The 20,771-nt window shown below is 37.5% G+C and overlaps 1 protein-coding gene across 8 annotated transcripts in view; it reads right to left on the bottom strand.

The window, feature by feature from the left end:
- PRKDC (protein kinase, DNA-activated, catalytic subunit) overlaps nt 1-20,771 on the bottom strand; it is an 86,470-nt gene that overhangs the window by 26,418 nt on the left and 39,281 nt on the right. For 6 of the 8 annotated variants that reach the window (XR_015703845.1, XR_015703848.1, XM_087753662.1 and 3 more), the window contains 21 exons: nt 20,369-20,434; nt 19,865-19,937; nt 19,494-19,642; nt 18,113-18,268; nt 17,810-17,929; nt 16,749-16,892; nt 16,379-16,530; nt 15,642-15,773; nt 15,087-15,198; nt 13,474-13,598; nt 13,231-13,380; nt 12,639-12,812; nt 11,644-11,742; nt 10,768-10,978; nt 10,012-10,201; nt 9,427-9,642; nt 7,998-8,110; nt 5,888-6,019; nt 4,524-4,703; nt 920-1,128; nt 325-463 (listed from right to left, as the gene is read on the bottom strand). Coding sequence is in view for 6 of the 8 variants with exons in the window: in XM_087753662.1 (XP_087609788.1) it covers nt 325-463; nt 920-1,128; nt 4,524-4,703; nt 5,888-6,019; nt 7,998-8,110; nt 9,427-9,642; nt 10,012-10,201; nt 10,768-10,978; nt 11,644-11,742; nt 12,639-12,812; nt 13,231-13,380; nt 13,474-13,598; nt 15,087-15,198; nt 15,642-15,773; nt 16,379-16,530; nt 16,749-16,892; nt 17,810-17,929; nt 18,113-18,268; nt 19,494-19,642; nt 19,865-19,937; nt 20,369-20,434 (3,042 nt within the window). In the remaining 2 variants the exon portion in view is untranslated. The remainder of the gene's footprint in view (nt 1-324; nt 464-919; nt 1,129-4,523; nt 4,704-5,887; nt 6,020-7,997; nt 8,111-9,426; nt 9,643-10,011; nt 10,202-10,767; nt 10,979-11,643; nt 11,743-12,638; nt 12,813-13,230; nt 13,381-13,473; nt 13,599-15,086; nt 15,199-15,641; nt 15,774-16,378; nt 16,531-16,748; nt 16,893-17,809; nt 17,930-18,112; nt 18,269-19,493; nt 19,643-19,864; nt 19,938-20,368; nt 20,435-20,771) is intronic. The other 2 variants (XM_087753706.1, XM_087753670.1) reach the window with 1 other exon arrangement.

Here is a 20,771-nt window from a genome sequence, read left to right as displayed (position 1 = left end):
TCTTTTTCATTTTTACCCACTATAACTCAGATTTTCTTTGCCATGAACACATGCAGTTTGCTCTCTTAGGGTGGTAGTGTGCCCATGGTGTTTTACTTGCCTGCCTGGGTGAAGCTTTGTAACAAACAGTAAAAAGTATCATGCTTACTGCTCTGTTGTGGCTGCTCATGTGTTCAAATCAGTTCTTTACAGACTGAACCACCAATCAAACAAAACACAAGGACATTTTAAACAATACGCTGCTTCTCAAAATGTTTAATTTTGGCTTATTAGTTTTAAGTCATGAGAGATTTATGGAACAAAAAAATCTTGTTGTTATTTTACCTCATCATAATATTTAGCTGCTTCAGCATAATCATTCCTTGCTTCTGCCAACAGTGCTTTCTGTGTAATTTCCTTAGTCCCAATCTTACCACTGAAAATGCCACGAAGGACATCATAATCCCCAAGAGATCGGTAGAGCCTAGTAAAATTGAAAAGGGAAATCTTTTAATTAGTTGAGCAGAGGTATATCAATGCAAACATAAGCTATTTTAAAAAATAGTAATTCAACAAGCAGAATTACTACTGGCTTGTAATGCAAAAAAAAAAAAAAAAGATATTTCTTATATAAGATCATAAATATATATTTAACTCGATAAACTTCATCTTGTCATGTAATACCTGAACCGTGGAAACTCCTGCAGTTGAAAAGCTACGAACAAGATGTTTTTCAGCAGTCTGATAGCATCATCAGGGTGCACAGCTGTTAAGTCTAACTGCTCTAACTGAAAGATAGTAATTAACTGACAAGAAATTAAAAGCATATCTAATTCTAAAAGAGGGAAAGACTAAAAAAAGAAATCCCATAAGCCATAAAGGTGGAGTTCTTTACAAGTCAAACCTAAATGGGAGTAAATTGCCTTAAACATGAATTTACTTAGCAAGTTCAATCCATCTGATCACATCTGGGGGAAGCTCTGTCCTCCCACGCATCCGCTTGGATGGGGGCTCCTCCGCAGGGGACAGAGCCATCAGGGCGTGCTCCAGAAGAAGGATGCCCACTGGCTGCTGTAAGCTTGCAAGGCAGCTCGTGCTCACATTAGCTGAATCCAGTTCTAGTAGCTCTCTGTGCTGGTAACTCATTTCCTAGAAAAGAAAACAAAACAACAGGTGTCTGCTTGGTCTAAAACTATACTGATAGCTACCTTTTACAGATCACCTATTTGGTATCCCTTTTCTTACAGTGCAAGCTTTGGAAATAAGCCATTAAATCTCCACAAGTTCCCAACTCTGGGTAAACTGGAATCTTTTCCTTCTGTGCTGTTGCTCTTTGGACAGAGAGCAGTAGAGAATAACCTCTCTGCTTTGTCTGTCTCCAAGGCACAGGACAACTCTCTCGATAGAAACACATGGGAAGTGGGGGAGAGAGATATATGGACACATTCACAGCCTCAATCTTTCCTTCTGCTTGTTGGCAGCGTGGTGCCTGCTACACAACAGCTGCATTTCACTTAACCTCTTGAGTGGCGCATCCCTGCCATAAGCCAAAGGCACAATTAACCATGATGCCTCCTCTGAGCTGGAGGCTTTCTATCCACACACTTAATCCAGCTTTAGCGTACCACAGCTTCCCATTAGACTCATTTAGTACTGTACTCATCTAGTCCTGCCTGATTTAAAGACACAACAATATTTCTAGCAGATCTTTATCTTATTTAACATCAGTCCAACTACAGAATAACAGAATTATCAGGGATAAACATTCTTGTTTACCTGAAGGTTTTTTTAAATACTTAAATCATTATCCTAAGTACAGGTAAATATATCAAGAAAGTAGCAGACAAGTTTATTAAAGCCAGGGTTTTTTTTTGTTTTTGTTTTTTTTTTCACTTGAGAATGTAAAGGAAAGTTGCAATAATATCTTAACCAAGCAGGAAGAAAAAAAACCTACAACATGGAAGAGTGGTAATACAACTTTCATTACAAGAAACAGCACTGAGTTTTAGGACAAAAATTAATGTTTGATTCTTGCAACACAGTTCAAGAATACTAAGTGGGAAAAAAAAAAAAAATCACTACTTGCAAACTAACAGGAGACTGTGAGAACAACCAAGCTACACTTTTTTGATCAATGGCAATCGCCACAAAAACTGCAGAATAGGCATCTGGCATAAGCGAACTCATTACACCATTTGTATAGTTGAGACTCTCACACCAGTAAATTTGTACACAATAATAAAGAGAAAAAGAACAGCTGTTTGTAGCTTCCTGAGTTACAGACCAGATGGATCCCAATGAGGGGTTAGCATATGCTTCACCTGCTACTATTCAGGCAATTTCAATTAACAGTTTCTATCAAAGTTGCACACGTGCCCCAGACACTCTTACGTACAGGCACGCATTCCTTGACTGCCAACTTTTAGGGGTTATGTCAGGGACGCAGTGCCAACTGCACAATCTAAAAACTTAAGAATAGCTGTGCTAAGGCAAGACCAAAAGCCCTTTGCAGGGATGCCTAGGAAAAAGTGTAAGAACTGTGCAAATATAACAGTACATTCAGAGAATGAATACCCTCCCAAACTCACAATTTACAGACATTGTCCCACATCAAAGGAGGTATCTTTCTATTTAGCGCATTCTGGCAACTATCTGATCGCTTATCTTCTGAAAGCAGAGCAAATGTTCCTTGCTCTGTATGCAATGTGTTCTGTCTTTACTTGCACCACACGTTCAAAGATTAGGATGAATGGCATCCAAGCTGGCCTGACAGCTGAAGTATTTATAAGGCAGTTATATATTCTTCAGAGGCCAGGTATCTCTGTGGAGTCCTTGTAAACTTCTGTCATGGGGTTAACTTCTTTTTTAGTATTTCAGCTGGTTTTTAATCTGTCCTGAAAGCCAACTCCAGAATCTCATAGTCAATTTTAAGATTATACCTGTAGACAAAGCCAGCTCTTTTTATCACCAAGTTACTCTCCTGATGGGACTTGAACCTGTAGAAGACTAAAAAGTCAACAGCCAGAAGGAAACGGCAGTGAATTAGGAAGGCTTTCTGAAACAAGCCAATGTTTATTATACTGTTGGTATACAGGAAACAGAATTGTGTTTCCAAATGGCCAAGCCATTAGGATAGCCTTTGTGAGCCAAATGACAGCCTCGGCACCGTGCGCTCTTGCTCTCCCTCTCCCAGCTCTTTCTCCTGATCAGTATGAACTCTGTTCCCTGTTGGGGAAAAGACTTTCTCTCACTGTTATGCAGGATGCTCAAATACACAGGCTGAGGCCTGGCTTTGTGCCACTGTTCTTTTGTTACTGAATGGGGATGGCAATGAGATGCTCTTACAAAGTCCATATTTTTGACTAATTTTAACTTACCTATTTTTTGAGTCTTCATTTTATGTCTATTCAGAAAAAAAGTAGCCTAACACAACAGTGTTATTAATAGGGTCTAGCAGACAGCATAATTCAACACAAATATTAATATCAAGACAGAGAACCAACAAATGGAATGTCAAGGGGGAATATTAACAGATAGCTATTGTGAGATGCTGGCTCGAAAAATACCAAGACAGCCCAGAAAAATCCCCATAGCATTTGACCTTTTATGCAGCTGCACAGAAAAAAAGTAAACAAGAAATTACATTTTTTCAGATGTGTAAATACAAGTACTAAGAAGCAAACTTTGTCACTGTTTAAAAAGCTAGTCTAAACTAGACATTTCTCCCGTATTACAAATGACATCTACTGTCACAGAGTATCTAAATTTCCATAATAGAAAGAAGAAGCCATTACGTACCACTCAAAAAAAGATTATTTTGAGAACTACAAATCAGATGCAACATTAAGATCAACACAGTTGACAAGAAACATTAAATACAGTGACAATGAGTATATAACAGGTGCTCGGACAATTTTTTTTAATCTCCCTGAAAACTGGGGTAAGAGATGATGTTCACAATCTATTCCAGGTCACTGTATTCTCATAGCAGAAAGGCTTGTGTTTCCTTTCCAGCGAAACGGCTGTGGTGCACCAACTCATTCTTCCGTGGAAGTGAGTCCTTCCCTCTACTGAAAATCCCCAGACAACTACTTCAGGGGACTAATTTGAAAACATAAATGAAGCTAACAACAAGCAGTCCGACAGCTACTTATATCCTCAAGACATCACAGTATTCCTCAGTAAGCATTTCCCAGAAACAGGAAGATAAGCACACAACACCCATGTAACCCTTTCAGTTCTTATTCTGGCTTTCATTTAAAATCAAGTCTCTTCTTGTTACTGATGCAATTAACACATTAAAAGTTGACTCAAACTCTACAGATCAGAAATTGCAGAAACCTTGAAAAATCAGTTCAGAGGCATGAATCTCCTTGCTCACCTTAACAAGAGTCACTTGAAAATATCCATTTGGTTAACAATTCTCTTTCCATCTCTGTCTAAATTTCAGTAACAGTATTCAACCTTCACTAACACTGGGTTTATCACACACTGAGACACAGACATTATATTCAGTTACTTTCATGCCATATAGCAGGATTTACCTGGATGCATGCAATGAATGGCGGGAAGTAAGACAGGCTCATACTCAGGAAATTATTGAAGACGTTCAGCAGCTTCTGGATGATGGCTTTTTTCTCAGAAGGAGTTTTAGATTTTTCTACCTCATGAAAAATTCCACCAAACAAACTGCTGAAAAGTTGCTTGGCAAATGTTGGATCTTTCTGTGAAGTACAACAAAAGCATAAGGCCACTGAATTTTGCTGTGACACAATAAACTAATAAATAAAATTAAGAGATACGACCCACTCTGTACCTAATCCCTATGTGGACACTCTTTGGGAGTGAAATAATTAGTCTGGCATGCACCACACCTATGCTGGGAGTTACTGTACTACCCATTCAAATCCCATCGCAATTCTTCGACATAAAGAAACTCCAAGACCATGTAAGTTTCAGGCCAAAGTGTTGGTGGAGAGGATGGAATTTACAATTTTCACATATTCACAATTCCCACCACAGGAACCAGGCACCCAATATCATCTTACGGACACCACTGCCAGTGAAGAGAGTTTCAGGAAAAAACAGAAGACATCAACGTGTGAGGAGACCTGGACCTAACATCGAGGGAGACAACACAGAGAGACAGACTGTCTGTACAGACAGACAGTTTCATCTGAGATTTAAAGGTATTTTTTCAACCCAGAAACACATTTGTATGTGTAACATAATCCTATGCATCCTGGTCTGTCATGGGGCTGGAGTTTGGTCTAACTCTTGATCTAATGCTATTCAGATAATTCATGATTGTGCTACTTCCTCCCTTTACACAGAGATAAGGGACCATCAAAAGAAATTAAATACAAAGGTAATCAGGAACACCGTGACTTCCCAAATACTGTAAAATGGGATAGGTTCAGCCTACAGTTTCCACGGCTCTCAAGTAGGAAAAGGAGTATTAGATCAGCTTTACTGAGTAGTCTGAGTCCAGTCTTAGACACAGTAACCTCGTTCGTATTTTTACAACTCCACTAGAGCCATATAAAAGAATAAAAATGGCTCTTTTGTTGCTGTACAGTGAGATGTCCTTTGCAATGATGCCTGAGAAGACCACCACCATCTGTTTCTCAAGCAGAGGAACCCAGAGGCAATGGACAACAGTTGATGTCTCAGGTCCTCAGTGTTCAACTCAACTGCTCAGGTGAGGCAAGCTACAGGGCATCTTCTCTCATCACTGCACCAGCCCAGGGGTAGGAGAAACACTCCCTCAAAACAGACTCTTTAAATGCGTGTCACAGTGGTTGACTACAAAACAACAAATCAATTTTGAAAGCAGTTGCCCAATTACACATCATTTTCCCTACAAGAACACAAGACTTCAAAAATGACCTTTGAAAAGCAGACAGACCTGGGCAAGGCCCTGCAGAGGGGCAATGAGACTGCAGTATTCAATCTGGATGTCAGGAAGGTCTCCTACTCGGTAACTTCGGTACAAAGTAACCTGGGAATCATACTTCATCTTCAGCTCAGATTTTATCACCTGAAATGAATTGCTCGTGTTAAAAAAGAAAATCATGTTACTTAGAAAAAGCTGTATCTAGATAAGACAAAATAAGCAAGAGCATTTCTGAAGCGTTTTAAAAACATTTGCCATGCTTATTAAACAAATAAGTTTTCTATAAAGCTGTAATACGATTAAACCCAAATTATTTTAGTAAATAAAACCTCCAGCATCTTGTTCATATAATGACTTCAGCAATTAACTTTTACTATTAATGCCTTGTAGTTCCTGCTTCCACACAGGTAGTATTTAAGTCACGTTTAAAGAGAATGATTCTGACTGACAGCTAGTGAGTTGCTATGGTTTAGTAAGTTACTGCCTGCCAGCTGAGCCACAGTAGTCCATTATGTGACTGTTTTCAGCCTGGCGCAAGTGCACAGTAAAATGAGTTGCTAAAGCTAGTGTGTTTTGTTTCACACAGTGGGATGGGGAGGGGAAGGAAGAAAGATGAACCTGGTAGAACTGTTTCCCAGTAAAACTTAAACCAAACTGTAATAAAACTGCTGTAAACTGCAGTTGTTAAAATAGCTGCCCAGGCTTTTGCTGAGGCTTAAAAGGAATACATTTAAATTGAACAAGAGCTACTACCAGATATAGACAAAACCTATCTCTTCCTCTGCCTCTCTTCCTTTTCATAGCACTGATACACTATAAGGACATCAGCAGTAACTTCAGAGGCTGGGATTTTATTTTTAACTACTGCCATTACCAGTTAAACCAGCAGACAATAGGTGGATATATACATTGGTAGAATGGAAGAGGGAAACAGAAGAAAGCTTCAAGATTTTTTTTTCTCTTCTGTAAACCTTTCGTAATTTTGCTGTTTGAGCCCATTTTCCTTCTACACAACTTCAAAGGGATGATTTTCAAACAACTTTCAAAAGAAATATACTGGGAGAAATTAGGACTTTGCTAAAGATATTTCCAAATACTTTCTTGCTCAGGACCTACTTTTTCCTGTTTTGCCCCATCAGGTATGGTATTAACACAAGCCACCGAGTTCCACGTGTGTTTATGTGCAACAAATCTCTTGAAAAGTTTAAGGGGTCCTGACAGCATTCATAGTCTCCTCTGGTCTTTTATTGTGGAATATCACAGGGTTTTCAGTTGGTTGTATTTTGGACTGTCATACAGAACGCACTTACAGGTTCTCTCTTACAGGGTGGGAGGAAATGGTAGCTTTAGCCTGCAAGTAAATATAAATTGGCTAAAATAGGTGTTTGTGTGGTTCTTCCAGACATAAGTTCTGTTTACACAGTTGTCTGCAGCTGCAAAGAATTATAAGAGTGTCTCAAACTGGTAGCTCTCAATCCTCAGTACCTTTGCTCTTGGTCTAACAGCTATCATTTTTGGGTGATAATGTATGTTATTTTTAGTAACGTGAACCTTTGAAAAACCTGTTACAGAGCTTAAAAATACTTAAACTTATTGTAAGTACATAACAGAACCAGGAAACCCACATAGTACTAAGTTTCTGGCCTTGATAAACATTCAGCAAATGATTATTACTGACATCCCTTCAGGTTAAAAGTATGCAACAGTTCTGGTTAGTCCATCAGCTGTATCACATTTTTGAGTTCACCTTCAGACACTGGTTAATGTTCTCCAACTATTTCTGCAGAGTAATGTAGCTCCAAGGCTCCTAGTTTCCAGGATGACAGCTGCAAAAAGCTTCCCACAGCTGTTAGGGACTCCATCACATAAAATCACTTCATACACGCTAAGTGGTAGACTGGAAGTATTATCACCCAGCTCTTTTCTTGCTCATGCTAAGTAACATCATTTAGCCTTAAGCACATAAATATCATGTTTTCCAAACAAAACCTTCTAAAGTTCTTAAAGTAGCAACCAGTATCTTACACCTACCCTTTCTTCACAAAGTTACTTCTAGAGATGAAGTACAAGACTGCAAATAGCATTGGGACTTTAGGTTTTAAACTTATTTGGACTGACAAACCTTTTCTCTTTTCTGTTCAGCCACACCTTTTCTAGCATAAATCAGACTGAGTTTCTCTTGGTCCTTCAAGAAACGCCTCCGCAGTCTTAGAATTTCTGCTCGTTCTTCTATACCTGGAGAACACACAATCATGTCCACAGCTTTTTCTTTCTCAAACAAACTTCAGATTTAAGGCAAGAGCATCATATAATAAACAAACATCATCTTTGTATTTACTAGCTTACCAGCTAGTGTCCTAAGTTTCATATCCAACAACTCAACGCAAGGCCTTTCAACAAGATAGCAAATTAAAACAAATTAAGTTGTTCTTAGGAGAAGAGGCAATAAGCATTTATATAAAAACTTTAAGCACATGGATGAGGTATAAGGGTCAAACTTGTACTGGGAAAGGCACTAAAATTCATGAACAAATTTGCCCCGTATGACAGATTTATTTTAAGCTCTCAAAGGCAAGTATGGCATTTGCACCGTATTCCATAAAGTATATAGCTCCCAACATATAAGAGGTGCTAAATATATTCAAAGATTGGATAATAATAATATAGTACTATATTTTTTAAGTTACTATTACAGAACTGTCATTGGATCAACTCTTGCTCAGGACAGTCATGGAGAAAGGCCACTTTACAGACTGTTCACTTCAGTCCATTTCCTAGGAAAGAAGAGTAAACAAACAAAAACATACCACTATAACTGGTATTTTCCTGGTAGAACACCAGGGACTGACAGGAAGGTAGACCGAACTCTCTCTTTCTGTAGTTCAGTGTGGTTCATTCAAAACTGCCCTGAAACATCTCTCAGGTGTTGGAAAGTTCAATCTTTAAAGCTCTCTGCCTGAACTCCTGCTCTCAGCCTTCCAGTCAAAATTTTAATGACGAGGTAAGCAAGGGTGAAATGGGGAGGAAATGGGGAGAAGGAGCCTAAGCCATTCCAGAACAGTACTGATATTTTTCAGTTATCGACTGGGTGGATGAAGGAGCATTCTCAGAAAATAGCAGGCAGTTCTAATGCCAGACTGCAATCTGTTGCAGACTGTGTCAGCACAGATGAAATGGTCTGGAAAAATTATGTTTAAAGAGATCTCTTCTTTAAAGAGATAAGCAGTTAAATTTAAAACAGAAGGGACAGAACCGTCTGACATTCATGCTACAATCGTCTTAGGGAGAGGTAGGAATGCAAAGATCACACTGGCTGGTTTCTTATCCAGTCAGTTCTTTCGTCTAGCAACATATAGTTTTGCAATTCCTAGCACAATTCTAGCCTTTTGCCACACGTTATGTATCACCACACATTCCTGGAAACAAAATCTCTCAAGCTGAACCACAATTAGAATGTCTCAAAGATAATGGACTGCCAGCCAAATAACTGACAAAGATGGTCTACAAAAATGTAATATTTACATAGAAATTGCATCATAAGGCTTACAGACCTTTAGTTTTGCTGTCCACCTCATCTCCAGGCAAACCCAACCTTTTTTTCCCGAAATCCGACCCCACTGGTTTTAAGGTTGGTTGTTTAAATTTTTCACTCCGTTTGTTAACTAACAGCATGGATGAAGACAAGGATTCAGAGGATGAAGGAACTGTATACTCTGCCAATGTGTCAATGCTGCTTCCAGTTAGCCAATTAAAAGAACTTCTACCACCTGTAAAAAAAAAAAAAAAAAATTGTAAAAAAGCTGTAACACATCCGAATATAAACAAGGTGAAAACATCTAGGAGTAATTTTTCTCCCTCAAAAATATAATTCCCAGTGTTTATGGGCAGAATAGATTTCAAGCTGTTAGGTAAGAGACAAACTTCTTTTACATTAGGCAGAACATAAAATATAGACCACATTAATAAAAATGAGCCTGGACATTTTTTCTCATAATGCTAAAAAAAAGCCCTTGAAAACAAAATATTAAATGCATTTACACTTTTACATTAAAAATTCATAAGCAACAGCAATGAAGAGAATGATATCATTCCTATAGCTAACAAGAAAATTTCAGAAGACACTGGTCTGGACTTACTGACATGCTGCGTAGGTGTAAATTCATATTGCTGTTGGGTAGCCCTCACTCGACCACCGACTGACCCAGAAGCAGAAAGGGATCGATCTTGTGATAAATTCCTGTGGACACTCTGAGAAGCTTGAGTCTCCACAAACATAGGTGTAAGCATGGTACTTTGATAACGCCAGCTGGAATCAATCACAAAGTCCTAGGAACACAAGAAGATTTTAATAAGAACAATAAGAATGAAGGCTTTTTGCCTTCCTTAAGACAGGACAGCAGAAATTAAAGCACAGAATTTAAATCATCCCAGGTACAGGGACAGAACTGGACTATAAAAAACCCAAACACATAAAAGTTCTTCGTCGTTCAGCAAAAAAGCTCACTAATTTGGACTGGTCAGCTGGGGACTGATTTACAGCTCTTGTACTAGCATTCTTGTTTCTTCACACCTTTTTCTACACCTTATGGTGCTTCTCTCCACTACCCTCTTTTTGAAGTATTTCATTAGTCTACCCATGAGCTATACTTGGTATATGTAATTATTTTAATTAAGTCTTTCTTTTCAGAAAAGAAAGCAAAATTATTGCCCCCACAAAATCATCAAACTTGTGATACCGTGCATAACCCATGACTGTTGCAGATATTAACTATGGAGTACAAAACACACTTTCAAAAATCTCCTTCACTATGCCATTCTTGTCCAAGTGGTAACTACATTAAGGAATGGAATTTGTCACATGGTTGCACACAGGATAACACATTACAATTCACCTGAAATTTGCATTCAGATAGTGGATGCTCAAATATTTTTCTGGAATAATCCGGGCTCTTGCTAGTCATTTCAAGCAGAAAATTTGTGATTAGACTCAAGTACTGTGTTTCAATCTTGGCAGAATATAAAGAATTTAACAACGCCAGCGTGCGATCAAGAATATTTGCAGGTAACCTTGTCTCGTCACTCCAAAAATTCCTAACAATTAATCTGTAAAAGTAAGGAATAAAGTTATTCTTGGTTACCTGCAAACAGAAAACACAACGCTATCAAAAAAGTCAATTAAAAAAAAACAAACCACAATAAGATTATAACACCTTCAGCTAACTCTTTCATGCCATGGATCTTCCATTGAATTATACCAAATTCCTCATTCATCTACCATGCTCTATGCCATGCGACTGATATTAAAGGTTTACTCTGACAAAAACCACTATCAAGTTGTTTTCCTCTTGAGAAGTGGTAGGGGTGGATAAGCACAGAGATCTTCTATCTTCTGCTTCACCAAAAAATTAAAGAAATCCAACATCCTCCAACGCTGAATCTATTTTTGTGTGTCTGTGTATAGTGAAGGCCACCTTGTTGTTAAAATACTTCAGAACATTAACGCAGAATAAGGTCTAACATACTGAAACAACTTCTCCATGGCTCAGAAGTTTGTTCAAAAGCTCTGTGCTTCACTTACATTTGGTGTAACATGATGGGACACAATTTTGTAAATTAACTTATTGGAAGAAAAGGAAATAATGTTATCTCACTGTTACTTTCCGATATTAAAATACTTAAAAACCTTCTAAGGATCAACTCTTCTGTGATAAACAGAGCAATTTAGAGATTCGTTACTTCAGTCAGTCATCACAGCACTGTTTACTCACTGCAGTTCGGCATTCTCATCAATCAGTCCTTGAAGCAGGATTTCTTTTGCCAGTTTGAGTATTTCCTGAGAATCACCATCTGCTTGGCTTTCTGGATCACTGATGTTAGGAGAAAAATGTCTTAATGACTTATTTCAAACAATCGGTAGTAAAATAAGGGGATGAGGATGGTGAGAGTAAAAGAGGAACATGCTCTTCTTATAAAAATCACAACTTCGCATGGCAACACTACGTTTTTTCATATGTGGTCTTCATTGCCCAAAATGTCTTGCCTCTCCACTACTTAGAAAAGTAAAAATCAGAAAGCTAAATAATGCATGTTAGGTATTTATTACAAAGGTCAAAACAGAAGTAATTCTGAGTTTGCAAGGTTAAAACTGAGAAAAAGGCAGAGAATTAGCTCTTCCCAAGTGACGCTGGAGTAAAAATTGCCTGTAGCTTTTCTTCACAATAATTATCCATTCAAATAGTTAAGTTATCTTGGGAAAAAGCATATAATAGAACCCAACCAAGTTAGATGATTCAACAGCAACCCACTTGGCAAACTAAGTACATGCCTGTTCCCTCCTCCAAGGGTCAAACAGAAAGAACATCTTTATACTACCAGACTGAAGGGATCCAGATCATGCCAAAGTGCCTTAATACACTTTCTACCTACAAGCAAATTTCTCTAGTGTACAATTCTTATAGTTACAAATTCTGGCAACAAGAAAAAAAGTGGAAGCATCAGAGCTAAGAACCCTTATGCCATCGTGCTGTGGTGATGCAACATCCTAGTTCTGGGCTAAAGTTCAGGTCTAAGTCTTTGTCCCTTAGTGGAAGTGATCAAATTGCCACCAAAGGCCAGAGCTACTTAGGCAAACCACAGGCTCTGTTCTTCTGAGAACTGAGAAAATCCTGCACTGAGACATATGAAGTTGGAAGACAATGTTACAAGCACTTTCACTCTGCCTGTGACAAACCACTGAAAGACAACATCTGCAGTGAATACACACCTGTAATTATCATAAATCCACATCAGAATATCATACATGCGCTGTCGACATATCACAGAAGGGTGAGAAATGAACCCTGTCACTCCAGGAAGAAGTTCTTTAAGTTGTAGTGGTTTTAGTTTAGACAGCATCTTGTACACTATATCCAAACAAACCCTTTGCCTTTCATCATCCCTAAAAAGAGAGGAAAAAAAAAGAATAGTTACTTTGCTTTTCTCTTCACTGCTACACACCGTACCAGAAGATCAGTTTAGGTTTTAGCAATAATATTTGGGTTTGCATAAAGGGCTTTAGGCAAATACTTTTGAGTTCAACCTAAGAGTAAGAATATAACTGAACTAATACATACTACAGAAATTCACATCCCAGTGGTGTTTCACCTTACTGCTATTTAGGGGTTTTTCTTTGTTTTTCACAGTCAGCTAACAATCTTAACTCACAGATTCCATTAGCTCAAATTAGGAGAGCAGTGACCAAAAAGTGAACATGAATTATAAATGCTTCTGAACGTAAAAATGTTGTGGCCAGCACAGAAAATGTTATCAAAAAGTTTAGACTATGCATCCACATTTGTAATCACATGACCACTCACCTGTGATTCATGATCTGGATAAAGTCTTTACTCTTTAACTGCAAGTGGAGATCAGGTATTTCTTCCGCCTGGTACATTATTACTTCCAGACAGTAGGTTTTCATCACACCGTGAAGTTTGGGTATTAAAAAGAATACTGCGTTCATAAACCTTAACATAACCAGAAGTCCACAAAGAAAAGCAAGTTATTTTCTATTATTCCTCTAGATCTACAATGAACATACCACGTAAATCATGACACACCTGTCAGCAAGAGGTGGAAAATTCTTAACAACTTTATTCAAGCATTGAATAAACTTATCCTGTTGGGTGTTCTGATGATGTTTTAATTGTCTTATGACACAATCATAAACTGGATCTTCAAGTACCTGAAAATGAGAAAGACAGTAAGACAAGCATAGCCATGAAACTCATAACCACCTTAATGACACGTAGTTCTACTGCTGTACTGTTTGATTCTAGTGCATTTCGCTAGGTGAGATCCACCCACCTCATCTTGACATTTATGGTGCTTCATGGCTGCTGTACAGCTATGCCTGGCTGAAATACATGATTGCCTGCTTGAACAACACATTTGTGAGCTTCCTTTGATTGGTTTGGAACCAACACCTTAATTTTGAAATACACATTGGTTAGTATGCTTAGATAAATAATAAGTAGCTTCTCCTTCAGTATGGCAGATTTCCAATTAATGAATGTAAAAAAATAGACATTTTTAGTGAAAAGATGAAAAATAACCAGCAACCTTCGCTTAATGTCAAAGAAATAAGCTTTGTATAGGATAAAAGTTGCACCATCTTTGCTCATTTATTCAAAATACTGCTTATAATAGAACCTGGAAGACTGTGAAAGAGAAGACTGCAGAAATTCAGCTTATGAAGTATGCTCTACAAACTGTGAAAGAACAACCAGAATGCAATTAAGTAGGGAAAGAAGTAAGAATAACCTACAAGGTCAGACTAATAATCCACCTAGCCAATATCTTGGTATTTTTGTCTCCAATAGCAGCTGCAGAACGATATTTAGGGGGAGCGCATGAGCCTGGCTGCATTTTGTCCTCCTTTTCTCTCATACAACCCAACATGCATTCATCATTAGATTAGGGATCTTAAGAGTGTACCTTGTTGACTATTGTTTTTAGAACCTGTTCATGGATTTTTTTTTTTTGTGCATGAATTTGCCTAATTTGTCTTTGAATCTACTGATGCTACTTACCTCTAGAACCTCTTCTGGCAACAAATTCCAGAAGTTCAGTAACTGTTGTGTAAAGAAGTACTTCTAGCATCTGTCTCAAACTGATTTCTGTGATCATCAAGCACTATTCCCTAGTTCTAGTACTGTAGGATTTGGTGAGTAACAGTTTTGCATTCACCTTATCCACTACCTAGAAAATAACTGGATTCAAAATTAAATACAATATCTTTAAATTTTACATCAAAACTTACGAGTTGTTAAACATCCTCAGATACAGATATTCAAAAGGTAGCCCCAAGCCTCCCAACTTGCAATTTTACATTTTTTCCTTTAAAAAAAAAAACAAAACAAAAAACAAACCACCAAACACACTTTAAATGTACGATGCCAGTGTTGCTGGTTGGCAAAAGCTGAACAAAGCCTCAGAAAGAGACCATTCACTGTCAGCTCCAAAACAGCAAGGCAAAAACTCTGCACTTAGTCTGCTCTCAAATTCTTTTCCTCTTGAGTTAATAGTTTAAATCTTTAACTCGATCTCTTGGATAAATACTGTTAAGTTTTAAATACATTCATTTTTGGAGCTGAACTGAGTAGTCATATAAAAGATGTACATAGAATTAAGTCAGGAATGGTCAAACACACAATACAGTTCACTTACTTACATTTTCTCTCTTAGCAATGTATTGAAGAGCAAGTCCCAACACTTCTGCTGCAGCTGCATAAACTTCTTTATACTTTAATAAGCCCATGTTGCTGGTCAAAGCCTGAAAATACCTAACACAAAAGGCAGACCTGCTGTAAGCCACTACTTCAGCATTCAATTTTACACTGAAACAAAAAAACTCACCTGAGCTGCCGAGGGGAACAGTGACTGCTTTTAGAAGAGTGAATACAGCACAACATGGATTTCCACCTGCAGTGTCTCAAATCCCTGCTTCGGCAATTCCTGACTCTGTTAATTCCCATCAAACTGCAACCCTGAGGCCCCCACTGTAAAACCAGCTTACATTCTCCTAGATATTTTCCAAAATAAATGTGGTCTGTAGTTCGCAGCTAGAAAAGCGTTACATCTGACAGACAACAGCAAAGGGATGATGGGACAAACAATTCTGATAAACAAGCAATCCAGCTCCCATCCTTCATGCTGATAGGTTAGATGTGCTCTCTTTGTCTTAAGCTTTTATCAAAATCATTCTCGAAAAAGCTGCATTTCTCACCTGACACGATCTATTTCACACTTTGGGTCAAAGGGAGGTAAATTGTTAGCAAGAACAATTCCCAGCAGCTGAATTCCCACTGAGTTGTCCTTTGTATTAGGATCTCCACTAGAAAACTTTTCAAATATTAAACTGTTGGATAAAAACATAAAAGTAGTGATATACACAACCCCCCCCAAATTTACACACCATAAATCACTCACTCTCTGTGTATATACAGATACATACACACATACAACTCCACCAAAACCAGCAGGAAGTATGTATACACGCATATACACTCCCACCAAAACGAGTAGAAAGCATATATTCAGAAAGAAGTAAGTATTCAGCTTCAATGAACAAGTCTTTGGAAAAAAAAAAAAATCTAAAAAGAGATTGTAAGGCCACACAAATTCTCTGCAACAAGTTCAGGAGCACAGCAGATCGCAGAAGTCTTACTAAGAGCGCACCAATATTCAGTGATAATACCCAAAGTTTCAAATAAAACTTAAGTCTTTGCAGAGATTACTCCTGCTTTTGTTGTTGTAATCCTCTACATGTCTTCCCTGTCTCTCTCCTTGTTGTTTTGCAAATTAAGTTACAACCTTTGGAGAGTTCAGTTCTGAAGTTCTACTGTCAGCACCAGGAACAAAAAGTTTACTACTGCAGCTGAATTTACCTTTTCATCTCCTTTGATAATGTTCACTTATATTCTTGAAATATTGATAAAAGAAAGCAATTGTCTAAATGCTTACCTGTAAGGTATGGATAGACAGTTCTTCCAACACTCTATAACTGTCTTTATGATTTCCAGATTGTGTCTGAACACAGCTCTTTTTTGGTGAAAGGCATTCTTCATCAAGAATTCAAGCAATCTGTTAGCTAAAACCTCATCCTTAATATTACCCTACAATGAATAGGAGCAAAAATAAACATAATGACTCCAATGTGAAGACATATATTGTTTTATGAAAGCAAGGAAGTAAATAAGCTGTTTTTGAAGTTACTATCTAAAAGAAACAGTGGACCGATGTGGAAAATTATTATAAGCGCATAATAACAAGCTCGCTCATTCCTTACCAAATAGTCACAATAATAATAAACATGAATTTCACATTTCCTTACTTTGGGAGTGGCTACACTTGTCCAGGAAAGGATAGTAACTACTATTTCCACTACCATGTAATGAATCCCTTCACCTCCATTATTCCCAGAAACAACAAGCTGCAGCAACGGACCAAGCCACTGCTTTGCATAAGGTCGGAAAACCTATGGAAAACAGGAGAATCAGTGATCAAGTACAAGTTATCCAACTATTCAATAACTTTTTATCACTTTGCTTAGCCTCTGAAGCAACAACCACAAAAATTTTAAAGTAACTTTAAAATAGAAAGTATCCATAACTACATTCCTCACTTCTGCTTAGAAACCTTTAACCAAGTATTCACATAAATTTAATTATTTCACCAGGGCCCACATAAAACGGCTCTCACGCAGAAAACCTGGCCCTAAAAGATTTGAAAGAGTATGCCATTCATCTACCCTTCCATTTCAGACAGCTTTCCTAAGAAAGTGGCATTAAGTGGGTGTTAAAGCTTCTAGAATTAATTCTGAAATTCAGCCTTTTTGTATTTTGGATTTGGAATATTTCAGACAGAAACATCATACTTTTAAACCACTGTATGAAATAGGATGAGAATGTTTTACCCAAGAACGAGAGTCAGAAAACATTTCTTCTTGGGCAAAGACACATTATGCTATCTTAATATCTTTCTGCAACCAGAACATCATTTAGCTCTAAGCGTTTCCATAAGACTCACCTGTAACCATTAAAAAAAACATTATATTTGCTCCTTCCAAGATGGCAAACATAATCAGCCATACCTCTTGCCCAGTATCAATGAATCAATTACTTACAGTTTATAGAAGACACATATTGTGGACACCCTCTATTTATAGAAGTAGAGTTTGGGAGAAAAAGTATTTATATTACATTCAAAATACTCACACTATCTGGAATTTTGGGCTATGAATGAGCTCTTTTTTTTATCACGGCAAACTACTCACTTTGAATGCCCCAGAAGTCTCAGCTGATGAAATATTTTACCCGACAAGAGTTATACAGTTGATATTATAATACAACCTGTTATGTTAACAGAAAAAAATATGACAAAAAAATTACTCACATCCTCAGTATTAACAATAAGTTTTGCTATGAAGAGACGAATATTTAGTGGTACTGATGGGTTTCCTAATTTGCCATGCAGAAATTTCATCCAAAGAGGAAGATCTACTGGAAGTGTCCCCTGAAATTTAAAAGAGATGAGCAAAAATTAACTCACTTCTTGGAGCAAAACAGGCTTACCAAGCCAAAAAGCCCCCAGTTTGAGCCACACAGGTCTCATTATAATATAGCCATGAAAATTAATAAATGAAGTGATTCAATCATGACTCCCTTTTCTTGGTATAATTAGTGAAAAAATGCCAACTTTTTGGTTAATACTGGCCTCCTCCACTTTTGGTGTGATCTGGTTCCTCTGCATATGTTTAATCAGAGTGGTCATAGAAGCCATACATTCATGTTGGTTGAGTTCATCCATTTCCAGTTCCACTTCATCATTTAAAACCATGTATTCTGTGGGCTCCTGAAAGAAATATGTTACTGTGATTAATCATAACACTATTTTCTTTTAAATCATGATATGCCAAGAGTCATTCTGATCTTATCTGTGTTTACAGATTTGACTACATGCTCAGTGTGCACAACAGGGAATACATCAAATGTGTAGTTCAAACAGATGCCTCCCAAATATATGTACCAGCTGGGCACATCTTTTACTTCTGTGCCAACAGATGTCAACTTCGCGTTACTCTGACTTTACTACCTGCCAGGATAGGTGTGGCAACTGCTGGAAGCAGGAAGAGCTAGGTGAACGTCACAGAAATTATTTCATTTCATAGCTGAAAGAATGTGTTAACACTTCACAGGGGGAAAGCCCTATTTTTATGGATGTGTTTTTTCACACTGACTAGCAACCACAGCAGCTTTCTCTTTTGCTACACAGAATAAATCACAAAAGAAAATTGTTTATAGTTAGAAATGACATTACTACACGAAGCAGATAGAAAGTACATTTCTGGTTAACTTCGCTGCAGCTGAAACACCTCCTTGCTCCAAAACATGGAAACAGTTTATCTTTGCCAATGTCAACAGTTATTTTGACAGATTTAATCTTCAGTGTCTATGATACTTTTACAAGCTTTCTTTCTGTTTTATAGCAAATATCTATCCTATCTGTATTACTGTTAATGAGACATATCTTGACTGCAGAAGGAACACAACGTCAAGTCTTGGAATATATTAAATTAAATGCTGTTCTTCCAAGAGCAACAGTTAAATACAAGATGCCACAACAGAGATAAAAAAATAATAAAGTGTTTGATCATTTATTCCGTGCATTTGATACACCCAGCTTGGTCAAGTGCCTTCAAAGACCAAAAGAAGAGGGAAATGAGGAAACCAGCTGCCTAACAGCAAAACGCAACCATCACATACTCCTGCATGCACATGAAGTCACAAGCCACCTTTTTACAACTCAGGCTGGACTTCGCTCACATTACTCAACTTTAGAAAACCAAAGTAGGGCATCGCTTTTCTCCAGCTGTAGGCAGTGGACAGAGGGAAGAAGAAAAACGACTGACAGAACACAGCTCATGTCCCCTCCCTCGTCTTCTGGAGGAATCCATTCTCAGTCAAGTAGAACAAATATAGGAGACTACAAATTTCTCTTTCTCAACCCCAATAAACTTATGTAATTGCTAGAAAGCATAAAACTTTTCTTCCTCACAGCACATAAGTCACTAAATTACCTTCCTCCTGAAACGAGTGCTGCTAGCTGTAACATCTTGGGAGCTATAAGAAAAACCTTGGACTCCAGTAGAAAAATCAAACTGACTCATTTCCTCACTCAAACTGCTATCCATCATGTATGATGCAGAAGCTAAATATTTGGGTTCATCTAAATAGGAAAAAGAATAGACCATTAATCAAGGTAATCACAAGAAACAAGCCTTTATTGGCCACTGAAACTTGAGGGTGGGTGGGAATTGGTCGTTAGATGAAGTACATTGAATGCTTTTATTTGTTCCCGCTATGGTAGAAGCCTATCAGCAACACATCAATGAACACGGTATGAAAGGTAAGAAGGCATTTTTTTCACAGTCATAAATGACTTTCATACCCTGATCGCCATTCCCTGCATCCCTGGCCTCCTTTCTAATAGCAATGTACCGCTTCTTCCTTTCCAGAGGCACCTAAATAGCAAGAAATAAAGTTTGAAAATTAATTAATTTTTTTTATTTACAGTTTATTTACAATTATTTATTTACAGAACTGCCAAAAAATGATCAAAACCATTTAACATGAATGGAAATCCCATGTTGTAAATGATTATAATTAATGCTACAAAACAACAGCTAAATTACTTATTCCTACAGCTGTTCATTACCAGAGTAAGTGTGCTAAAAAGTATTTTAAAGTTACATGCACTGCAGATGTGTTTTAAATTTCAAGTCTGGATTTCTCTCAGATGAATGTATTTTAAAACATTAGAGGAGTACTCCATTTTTTATTTGCTGCAGAATCCTCTTTGTCTGTGAGAACTGATCTCGTCTACAGTGACTACACTGTGAAAGTCATACTAATTTTTTACTTCAGAACACTAAAGCCCAGAAATTCCACTCACCTCAATTTCTACAGGAAACGTATACTGACGCTTCAGGTCTATCAAATTTTCAAAAATCAGCAAGTTCTGCAAACCGAAGCATGTTTGGAAATATCAAAATTTTAATGTTGGACACGATAACAATTGCTCTAAACATATTTTATTTCTTCTTAAAAAACAACAGATCAATGTACAATATAGAAAATATGTTTTCTCTTCTAGATCAATACTTTAAAGAAAATTTTGCTATTCAACTACTCAAGAAGTCACACCACAATGTGCTCCGTAAAGAGGGTATCTCTTATTCAAGTACATTGCAAGCACTGGAGAACTTAATAAGGTTTTTTTCTCACATTTTAGAAAATTGATTGAATGAAGGGAAAACAGGATAAACATATCACTACTTCACTCATTTCCAAACAGA

This window comes from Nipponia nippon, unplaced genomic scaffold (genome assembly GCF_047370975.1).
Source record: "Nipponia nippon isolate SJK-2023a ecotype South Korea unplaced genomic scaffold, ASM4737097v1 scaffold_1, whole genome shotgun sequence".
NCBI lineage: Eukaryota > Metazoa > Chordata > Aves > Pelecaniformes > Threskiornithidae > Nipponia > Nipponia nippon.
The sequence above is the reverse complement of the archived record's forward strand: the minus strand, read 5'-3'. Positions and strand labels throughout refer to the sequence as shown.